The sequence below is a fragment of the Hippocampus guttulatus genome, chromosome 16 (assembly GCF_054856545.1).
Source record: "Hippocampus guttulatus isolate MCC_2025c chromosome 16, RoL_Hgut_1.0, whole genome shotgun sequence".
Lineage (NCBI taxonomy): Eukaryota > Metazoa > Chordata > Actinopteri > Syngnathiformes > Syngnathidae > Hippocampus > Hippocampus guttulatus.
In genome coordinates this window covers 8074296-8085669 of record NC_141276.1, presented here as the reverse complement: position 1 = coordinate 8085669, position 11374 = coordinate 8074296, and the positions used below count along the sequence as shown (strand labels likewise).

At 41.2% G+C, this 11374-nt stretch overlaps 2 protein-coding genes across 4 annotated transcripts; both read left to right on the top strand.

Moving 5' to 3' along the window:
- Positions 1 to 983: 983 nt before the first annotated feature.
- soul5 (heme-binding protein soul5) lies at positions 984 to 4146 on the top strand. The gene is made up of 7 exons (XM_086132085.1): positions 984 to 1043; positions 1194 to 1253; positions 2037 to 2118; positions 2223 to 2343; positions 2595 to 2737; positions 3490 to 3653; positions 3896 to 4146. Coding segments are annotated over exons 1-7 (663 nt in total). The 5' UTR covers positions 984 to 1041; the 3' UTR covers positions 3987 to 4146.
- Positions 4147 to 5603: 1457 nt separating this feature from the next.
- On the top strand, positions 5604 to 11373 carry nr5a5 (nuclear receptor subfamily 5, group A, member 5). Of its 3 annotated transcripts, none has more exons than XM_086132081.1 (7): positions 5604 to 5819; positions 6829 to 6944; positions 7009 to 7150; positions 8213 to 8943; positions 9787 to 9906; positions 9984 to 10131; positions 10971 to 11373. In XM_086132081.1, exons 1-7 carry the CDS (start codon positions 5714 to 5716, stop codon positions 11216 to 11218), a joined length of 1611 nt encoding a protein of 536 aa, XP_085988207.1. In that variant the 5' UTR covers positions 5604 to 5713; the 3' UTR covers positions 11219 to 11373. The 3 variants fall into 3 exon arrangements, with proteins under 3 accessions (XP_085988207.1, XP_085988209.1, XP_085988208.1); XM_086132083.1 differs by having other exon boundaries at positions 5618 to 5819; positions 6829 to 6939; XM_086132082.1 differs by lacking the exon at positions 5604 to 5819 and having other exon boundaries at positions 6756 to 6939.
- Position 11374: the final 1 nt, after the last annotated feature.

Sequence of the window (11374 nt, the reverse complement as noted above, 5' to 3'; positions counted from 1 at the left end):
TATCACTGTGAACAATGCAGACAAAAGCACTTGTCCTCCACACAGTCATTACGCGGGTCATACTTGACACGCCATTGTTGGCCACAAACTGATCATTTGGGAAAAGATGTCTTTCTGGCACCTGCAAACTGAGTCAATTAGTTGTATGACTTGAATATACGGGGTGTCCCAAAAGGCACGACAGTTTTTGGACAATTTTATTTCAGGAATTCATTTGGACAGAAGTGAGGCCACCAAGATTTTATGACAGGCTTTGCGGTCTGTAAGCATAGCTTTCTCTTGCACTGCGTGGCTCGCCAATTGTCATCGGAGCAGCGTTGCAAAATGACACCGGGGCAAAGAGGGTTTTCTGTCCCTGACTGCAGTTCAGGACCAGTTTGAGAAGCTTTAAGGCAGTCATAATGTTTCAACGCAAAGTGCAATTTATGCTGTCCATTGTAATTGTATTTTTATTTTTTTTGTAATCATAATTAACACAATTTTTCTTACATTGGCTTAATATTCAGTCATGTCCAGTCTTGCCATGCTTTGTGTGATCTTACCTTGTGTGTCCTGTCCAATCTAGTCATATTTTATCACAATCTAATCTTGTCATGTCATCCTGACTTTCTTACCTTGTCTTATCTCATCTCATCCGATGCTGTTTTACTTTACCTAATCTTCACTCTTAATCTCAAGAATAATAAATCATACCCGCAACTGAAACAATTACTGAGAACGTATACTACTCTAACCCGAATAATTCCAGGTGAAAGCCAGTGCTCCTATATTACAAACAAAAATGTTGATATACTCTTATGTTGTGCCTAACACGTTACCGCGTAACCAGTCAAGCGGCGCGCAAGTAATCTCACTACAAAAGACAGACAATTAATAGAATGGTGTCCAAGTACAATAGTCACGTGTTGTGTCCAGTATGCAGTGTGTGTTGCTTTTTTTTTTCTTCTTGTATTGTTGGGATTTTCAGGGTGTGGCCACTTTTCCTTTTATAACTCCTCTTAGATTGTTGCTTTGCACCACTGCACCAAACAATCTTCCACCATGTAAGTATTCAACGCATTCTTCTTGTCATGGGCGAACTGCACGTCATGTAGCACGAGTAAGCACGTCTATATTTTACTGGAGGAACAGATAATTTAGTTAAAGCTGAGTTAAATACTTTTTGGTTGATTTGTTTGTTTGTTTTATTCCAGGTTTCTGCTTGCAGCACTTGTTGGCTGCCTGCTCGCCCTCACAGCTGAGGCCAGAATCGGGTAAGAACATTTTCAAGACATTTTGTCATTGTGTCGATAAAAAAGACGATACTGACAAAGGTTTGTCTATATCCGCAAAGGGAGCGACAATACTACAATCGTGCCTTGAGATATGAGTTTCACTCATTCAGTGAACACACTCATAACTCAAGACAAGTGCATGTCAAATCATCTTTCTCCATTGAAAATACTGGAAATGCCATGAATCTGTTCCAGCTTCCCCCCAAATGCTAACAAAAATGTATGCACGGTATGTAAGTATTTTGTAATGAGCAAAATATCCCTCTAAAATATGGTAATTTATAAAACCATACAGGAATGATATACAGTAAATAATGACAATGTGAAGCTATTGCTATGCTATGCTATGCTATTTGTTAGCCCATCTATGGGTTTTCCAGTTAGAAGTTTGCATTAAATACAGTATCAGTAAATAATTAAGTTCACTGCTACCATACAGTGTTTGCATCACAATTTCTTTGCGGTCAAGTCAGTCCAAAAAAATCATCCAAATAACGGCTTGTACCTTGAAAACCTCAGCTCATCTCTCTCTCAAGGCGCCACTGTATCAAAATCAATCGCAAACCAAAACCGTAGCAGATTATACAAGTTCATCGAGTTTGAAGGCGATCAGAAATATGACACAAAATTTTACATTTGGGGCCTTTGGTGCGTTTCCTTTTCGTGACAATAATCTCAGGCCCTCAAGGTTTGTCTTTAATGCGCGAAAAGCTCTCAAAACCAAAGACAGAAACACAAAACACTGGTGCATTGTTGCCACAGGAACTGCTCTGAGCTCCCAATCTACACCGAGACAAGTCAATGTCTGCTGTATAAGGTCATCTGCGAGACTAACAAGTATGAGGTGAGTGAATAACATGTTAACAGCTAAAAACAAAGGCAGAGTGATGGCACAGTTGTGGGATGACGACCGTGTCTTTCTCTCTCTCTCTCTCTCTCTCTCTCTAGGTGCGCCACTATGAAGCTGCCAAGTGGGTGACAACCACAGAGGGGTCATTGTCCATGGACTTTGCCTGTATGAACGCATTTATGCGGCTGTTTGAATACATCAGTGGTGAAAATAAGAATGGTGCGTGCATGTTGCAACCATATGGCACGTTTATTCTGACTTGCCCTATCAAAAAAAAAGTACTTTTTTTTAAAAATTGTACAGGTTATATAAGTCATTATAATGGTGGGAAAGGATTAGAAATGATTGATCTTAATCTCACTCTTTACTATGTAACAGAACCTGGTATATGAACAGGTATTTTCTATCCACTGAAATACCTAATGTTGTGCGGGTGCTTTCAATGCTCTCTTGTGTGCTCGATGCTCCAGGACAAAAGATTGAAATGACGGCTCCTGTTGTGATAAAGATAGATGAAGAAAAGAAGTGGTTTTGGGAAACTAAACAATACACAATGAGCTTCTTGTTGCCCAAGGAGCACCAGGCCAATCCTCCAATGCCTACGGACAATCAGGTAACATGTCGCTATCGGATGAAATCAAGCACCATTTTTAGACATGAGAGAGTCCAAACGCCATTAAAAATAAAAAAATAAAAATCTCTCTGCATGTTCTCACTACTCATAATATTTGTGGTGACGAACACAGCACGTCATACCCGAAACCATATCTGGTGTAATACCAAGACTGACCTGACTCGAGGCAGAACGGTGCCAAAGCACATCCAGGCTGCTTGAAAATACAAAGAGGAAAACAGGAGGAGGAAGAGTCGTCGTAGCAGAAGAAAGGGACAAAGCGAAGCTAACTGCTAGCTTATATGTCAACTAAATATCGGATGTAAACCTGCCAAAAATATCGAACGGGTACCAAATTTGCGATTATTGGCCCTGACTGTTTCCCCGAGCAGATCAGAGATGAAAATTTACTCTTAACAAACCACACACCATAGGATAATCACTCAGGATCATTTTTCAGAAACATCCGATAATTGGGCTGATTGGGTTTTGCTGATTTTTTGGGTGGGTACCACACCCAATACCACAGGAAAATCACCCAAGGTAAGATGTTAGACATCTGAAAATCAGGCCGTTGCTGCCTTTGATTAAATATCTCTTAAGAAACCCCACACCACAGCATAATAATTCATGATAATCATTTACAGAAATCTAAAAATCGGGCCTTTGTTGACTTGATCGCAAGGGAGGAAAAATGATAGCCATTGTCCGATTGTCGATACGTACCCTGCTTAACTGACACTGGCCTGCAGGTGTTCATAAGTGATACGCCAGCCTTTAATGTGTACGTGCGGAGCTATGGCGGGTGGATGACCTCGTGGACTGACTGTCATCACAAAGAAGCCCTGATGTATGACCTGATGAAGGATGGCGCTAGCTTCAAAGGCGACTGCCATTTTGGCGTTGGATATAACAGGTAAATTTCCTCAATTGAGGTCGATACACATTTAAATGTATATTGCAGATCCTGAAAGTATACTCCCTCTAGTGGTATGCAAAATAATCACTGCTTAAGTACCATTCAGTTGTGTTTCTTTTTCACAACTGTTTCTACTTCTTTGGAATAAAACCTATGTCTATACTTTTGATGAACGTCTATGTGTGTGTGTGTGTGTGTGTGTGTGTGTGTGTGTGTGTGTGTGTGTGTGTGTGCTGCAGCCCCATGACACTGTGGTGGAATAGGCACAACGAGGTGTGGGTGATCGCTGAGGGCAACCCAGTGTGTTCGAGCAGTGAGGAAATGGACTGAGGCTTTGTCATCATCCGTCGCATGTTGTCACTTTGAGACACCCATCAGCATATATGAGTGATTGGGTCTGCATTTGAAATTATGGAAAAAATAAATAAATAAAACTCTTTTTTTTTTTAATCAATAAATGTCATAATATCAATAAAGCTACTCATTTGAAGTTGATTCTCATCATTGTGAAATGTACACCAAATCTAATGAGATTAGCTAATTAAGGAAAGTAATGCTCATGTTTCCACAGACATTGTTTATAATTATGTTTTATTATTGTGATGTAGAGCGGTGTAGATAAACATATGTGTATGTGAATAGCGATTGATAAATACAAAATTATAACTGTAAAATATTAATTATTATTTTGTTGTTATTTGGGGGAATATTAATATGCAGTATAAAATATTAGCCATCCATTGTCCGCTTTATCCTCACGAGGGTCGTATTAAGTAAACAAAATGTTTATTTGTGGTAGTCGTTTCCTGCCATGCAGATTTTTACTGTTTTGCAATGAGACATATTAAAATAAAATAAATACCAGTAAATAAAGACAGAATTCAAGAAGATATTTTTTAAAAGAGCCTTTACTAATTGGTACTGCACAGGTGTACTTATTAAAAGTGTCTGGTGTGTTTTTAGCCACCAGATGTCGCTAGAACATCACCTCTGAACCGGTGTTTGATTCATGAAAATCGGGCTTTTGCTGAATTTGATCGAGAGGGGTGTCCTCTTTTTTCAGTGCAAATATTTATATACAATTAGACCCTTTTTATACTCTGTGTGTAACAATGCTAAGTGTGGTGTATCCAATTCAAGCTTAGCTTAATAAATATTACTCAAGGCTCCCATTAAAGCTCCCATTAAATATAACATGATACAAAATACCACTGTGACGCTAACGGTTAGCATTGTTAGCAGAGTTACGATTTTACAACCCTTTAAACAATGGATATTTGAACAAAACCTGTAGACAGATAATATAAAAATACTCACAGGCATGTATTCTTTATCCTCTATGAAAAATGATGAATACTGTATTCCAGAAACTTACAGGGTAGTCGCAGAATTTAAATCTATTTTATGTAATCTCATAGCATCTATTCTGGTGGCAAGGCGGGCGTAATATATGGAGGAGCACACTGAACTGGGTTGTAGCGTTAAATAATGACAATCTATTATTACGTTGTAGTATTTTATAAAGTCTAATATTAAAGAGTGATTTTTTTTTTTAAAGGACGGATTACAGGCATTTCTGTTCATTTTAATAGGGGAAGATTTTCGTATCATTTCCTTCAAAGAGATCTTGGCTAGAGGTGGTGTTTTGTAACACACTTCCTTGGAGACTATAAACAATACACAATACAAAGGCACAAAATGAAGATATGAAATCTATGAATGGCCACAATTCGCAGCAGTGCAATATTGAGTGTTATCTTATCAGGCCTCCAGCTCAAGAAGGATGGCTCATTGACTACAGTAACATTCCAGCAGGTGGCTATGTGACTGACTCTCTAGTGGACGTAGGCTAGGAGTGCCAGTCAGGAGAGGTTTTTTTTATTTATTTATTTTTTACGACTCACGATCAAAGTCCGCATGTGGTCTTCAACGATTGTCAGTGCACCGGGAGCGCTCGGGGCTGCATGGCGTCCTTCCTGCTATGTGCACCCGCTCTCCTTGTATCTGAGACTATGAAGACATGACCTGACCGTGGACCTGTTGCACCTGTAGACAGTATGGACCTTCCTGATCAATTCCAAGAGCAGCAACAACAGCAGGCCTCTGGAACCCGAACGGACAACTACCATGAGGACATCTTCACTTCAGAAGGAGCATCAACATGTGAGTAGAAGGTGGGAACGCAGCAGGGAACATTTCATTGGGCACACCAGCCCAATCCCACAGTGTGTGTGTGTGTGTGGGTGCGTGTATGAAAGCAGCTTTTCATGCAATCTTACATTGCTGCAAAACAAAAACTATTAGTTGATCAGAATATGACTGTCATTAATGATGTATTGGAGCACCTTCCATTGTGCCTGATAAAAGGACAGTGCCAAAATGGTTCCACTCATTACCCCAGAGTCCCGATGTGAATTATGCAAGTATCGTATCTGTTGATGACGCATATCAAACTGAATGGTGACACTTGGTAGTATTTTATATTGGGGGGACCATTCTCTTAACGGCAGAGCAATAAAGGCAGATGAATGATGAATGACTATAGTACACCACTGTCTTGAAGTTGAAATTGCTCTTATTGTCAAACACTTGTACCGCAGCGGTACATTTGACACTGCGCTAAATTGTGTTACCAACGCTATAATGGCCATTCGCATTTGTGATTCTCCAAAGTGGAAAGTTTCATTGATAGCACAATGAATCAAGCAATTAAAACCATATTCCTTTACAGTGGTGCCTTGAGATACAATTAACCTGACTTACAAGTTTTTCAAGATACGAGCCTTCAATCCGACAATTATCCGCTTTGACCTTCAGGTGCAAACTTGAGATATGATCACTGTCTGGTGGCAGGTGACTCACATAATGGCCAATGCGAATATGCAAATTCACGAATACCAAACAATGCTTAGCAAGGGTTCACGGTAAATACTATGGGTGACATTTTTGTTTGGTGGTGTGCCGTGAAATATTTCTACTGTAAAACCTATGCCTTTTCTAATAAAGATTAGGAAATGTAAAAAAATAAATAAATAAATTAGAAAGCACGTGTTATCAGTAGCTTGGAACCTCATGAGTTCACAATTTATCTCAGCCTGTGATGTGCAAGCAAATGTTGGCAGCTCTAGCGTGTATCTTTGGACTTAGTTGTGTTTTCACTGTGCTTGCTCAGCTCAGGAGCTACGGAGGGACGCGGGCACAAGGCCCGAGTCCGGCGAGGGCTGTCCCGTGTGCGGAGATAAAATATCGGGGTACCACTACGGCCTGCTCACCTGTGAGAGCTGTAAGGTAAAGCGAACGACAGCAACGTGAAGCCAAAAGTCACAAGCCCTGACCTGTGACATATTTGCAGGGTTTTTTCAAACGCTCCGTGCAGAACAACAAACACTACACTTGCACAGAGGGACAAAGCTGCCCAATGAACGTCTCCCAGAGGAAGCGCTGCCCGTTCTGTCGCTTCCAGAAGTGTCTGGCGGTGGGGATGAAGAAAGAAGGTACGTCTTGAGTCCCTGCCCTTTGTTCCTGAGCGGCAGCAATTTTGCTCCACTGACACGCATGTTCTCACCGCTGTATCTAAGAGGTCATAAAAAGCAACGCGAGCACTGCTTGTAATGACCCAGTTTACATAAGACGACTTTATAGCGCGGAGATAAACTGTGCTCCAAAAAAAAAGGATTTTTTTTTTAAAGGGGTGAGAGCATCTCAGCGGAATAAACACTTTGATTTCTAACATCTCACAGATTTTTTTAAATGTGAGAGACCTTACACAATGAGGAAGAAAAAAAAATCATCAAATAATCCATAGTTTACTTGAGATGACCAACACGACACTCCACACATGTCTTATGCAAGCATAAAAATTGCTTAGCACTGGAGGTGTCACAATGAATCCATTATTCAACAACTAATCGATCATCACTTCTCAACAGTAAATATTCTCGGATTTCTATTGTCCTTATTTTATGCAAAAAAAAAAAAAAAAAGACTACCAGTAGTTTAATTTATTACGAAAATTATCATTACTTGCAGGTGTAGTATGACAAAGCCCAAATTGACATGGAATAGAACCTGAAGCAGCCTCAGAATATAAATGTTTGGGTCTAGAATAAAGGCAGATGAATCATGAATTAATATTAGATACAATTGTCAACACTTTGACTTGGAGTCTTGTGTTTAATATGACAATGTCACAAAATTCTGTCAAACAGGTGCAATGTAAACAGTCGGTAAATCATAAATCAGAGTACAACAGTAATGAACAATTTGGTGGCTTTATCACTTCAACTTTTCATGCATGAGTCAAGGGCACTTATGTATCTAGGAACTGTATAAATGCTAATAACTACTACTTCAAATATATGTTTATAATTTTAAAAAAACCATACTGACAGATAGAAATGAAGCAGTTATTTGTTTGTTTTTCAAATTGCAGCCCTTTCAATTTGTAAATTTCACAGCATTGCAATGTCGATTTTGAATTTGATGATTTGTTTAGCGCAACTTTAGAATGTCTTTAAATGTATGCACTCGTGTGTTTTTCATACTCTGTGGAACAGCAGTGAGAGCGAACCGCATGCGAGGCGGCAGGAACAAGTTTGGGCCTTTCTACAGGCAGATGAAAGAACAAAAAGTGCACCCCCAGACCAACGCCGCCCCCTATAGGATCAAAATGGAAACAATGCAAACACTCTGGCCTGCAGCCGCGAACGACTGTTCACTCACGTGTAACCACACGAGTGCTCCCATGTCTCCGGATGCTTTCCATCAATCGCACATGTATCCCTCCGGAATGACCCCCTTGCCTTTAGACTGCACTATGAGCAACGATAGGGTAGTGCCTCCTCTGCCTCTTTCCTACGCCGGAACGCATGACCAGACGTTCCCCGGTTACCTCCCGGACGAACTGCAAACACCTCTGAACTACAGCCCGGCTCCTTCACACTACTCCATGCACAGGACCCCAAGCAGCACATACATGTTACAAACCCCCTCGACATCTCCGTGCTCAAGCGTCCCGCCCACCCCGCCGCCACTGCAGCCCCCAGGCCTGGTCGGCTCCCCGGCCGCCTGCAGCGCCCACTCCGCCTTTCTTGCTCAGCTTCTGGAAGGGGAGCAGGACGAGAGTCAGCTGTGCGCCAAGGTGGTGGCAAGTCTGCAGAGGGAGCAGGCCAACCGGGGCAAGCACGACTGCCTCAACACGTTCGGTATCATGTGGAAAATGGCGGACCAAACTCTGTTTGGCTTGGTGGAGTGGGCCAGGAACAGTGCGCTCTTCAAGGAGCTCAAGGTGAACAGCCTTACTGATCATAAATTCATCAAAAGAAAATAGAACACTGATGCCAGACAACTATGTTGAACTAAGGGGAGGAGATTCATTTTGTTAAGCAAAGCAATGTAAAAAAAAAGTGCTTCGCCTCCATCTTGTGGCATAGGTAGGAAATTACAAACCCTTTGCATTAGGTATCAATTACTTGCGCAGGGCTTGGTTTCATTCGCTGTGGTACTTTTTTAAATAAATATTTTCATTATTTCTGTTTATTGGCTGGGAGAAATGACATCTTACACTGAGGTGTGTGGTACTAATTTTGACGTTTGCTACAAAATACAGCAGTACCTTTGGGTAAGAGTGGCCCATTGTTGAGTTTTTCGTCGTCCATTTTTTTTGTTTAGTTTTTTTGCTTGTTTGTAACATGTCAGAAAACAGGCCAAAATGTTGATCATTGTTTTTCACATAAAAAGCAGATGATTGCAATTGTTTTTACCGTGCTACGTGTAACAGGTAGTTGGGAGCTCTGCATTGTGTACTATATCCAAAACAACCAAATAATTTTGCCTTTAGAATGTCCTTGCTAACACATATGGAAAACAACATTAATGGGATGACAGATAGCATCAATCGTCATGGTTGATAAGCGTTCAAGCCGCTGGTCCCCACAGATAATTATATATACCTGTATATATATACACTGTATTAATAAATTTTTTTTGGAGAAGAGCATATCGCGCCAAAAGTACATTATCACCTGAGCGGAAATGTTTGTTCGCGTTTCTATTGTAATGAGTTGTGTTTACGCAATAAGAAATGCAAATCTCATCATTACATGGACATTCACATTTTTCTACCTCAAAGGTGGAGGACCAGATGATTCTCCTGCAGAGTTGCTGGAGTGAGCTGCTGGTTTTGGACCATCTCTGCAGACAGGTCATCTATGGAAAAGAAGGTTGCATATATCTGGTCATGGGACAGCAGGTAATGTGTGCCACCTGCAGTTAAACAACAGGTGACTATCCCAAATGTAACACATCTAACATTCTCCTCCTCTCCAGATTGAGATGTCAACAATCATCTCTCAGGCAGGAACCACGCTCATCAGTTTGGTCACCAGGACACAGGATTTGGTGTCCAAACTGAAGGCACTCCACTTTGACAGGCACGAGTTTGTCTGTCTCAAATATCTGGTGCTTTTTAACCCCGGTGAGCTTCTTATTTTTTAAGAGAAGAACACAACTACTGAACATGTATTTAAATTTAGAACAATACCACTGGTTAATACATCACAGCATACCACATACAGGTAGATGTCCCCATAGAGGCTGAAGCCAGTATCAGTGCTGACATTAAATTGGTTGCTGACTGAGATTTTTCAGAGCGAACACTTTGAGTGCATTTGTTGTCCACAATCTGGCCTTTGTGTTTCTTTCTGAAAAAATATTACCTGGACAAAAGCTATACTTTTTACCGCACTTCCAAACACACTCAACCCGTACACCCCACAGCCCTCGTTGCATGTTTGCGGTTCAGCATTCTAATCTGGAAAAAGATTAAGCATTCTAATCGAGAAAAGATGTTATTAGAGTAGCCCTTTGCGTACATTATAATATTGTAAACATGTGAATTCACTCAAACGCCGTTACCCGGCTTCCAAATGTACCGTCAACTATTGCAGCAGCAACAACTTCGAATGTCCAGATTTAGCAGCGCTAGCAAGCTAGCATTAGCACTCTAAACAAATCAATATATATATATGTTGGTAACATGAGTTACTGAATCACAAAATGTTACGTGGTTTTATGTTTGCAAATGTACAATAAATTTAAAAAAATAAAGAGGTGACACACATACCTGTTGAGCGGAAGTTAATTACTACGCGTACCAGCCCAATAACGTACTTCCGGTTCCCTTCCCAATAGCGTAAAACTGTGGTGGTGGAGTCGCGGGGGGGTACGAAAGCACTTCCAACTGCAATAAAAGTAAATACTGTATAATGTGTGGGGTATTTCCGAGTGAATCTAATGTGTGTTTGTTTGGTGTAGATGTGAAGTCCCTGCAGAGTCGGCAGCAGGTGGAGCACACGCAGGAAAGGGTGAACCGGGCGCTGATGGAACACACCCAGCGGACTCACCCTGGACACTCAGACAAATTTGGACAGTTGCTTCTGCGGCTGCCCGAAGTGCGCAGCATCAGCCTGCAGGTGGAAGAGTATTTGTACCTGCGCCACCTGCTGGGAGATTTGCCCTGTAACTCTCTCCTCACTGAGATGCTGCACACCAAACACAGCTGAGATCAACATCAAGTTTTTAAATCGTGCCAACTTCACATGACGGGACCCCCACCACCACCACCACCAACACACACCCACACACACTTTGTTTACACGGTAACCACCTCAACCTGCTGCTGTGATGTAAAATAAATAAAACGCCAACATGCTGATGAA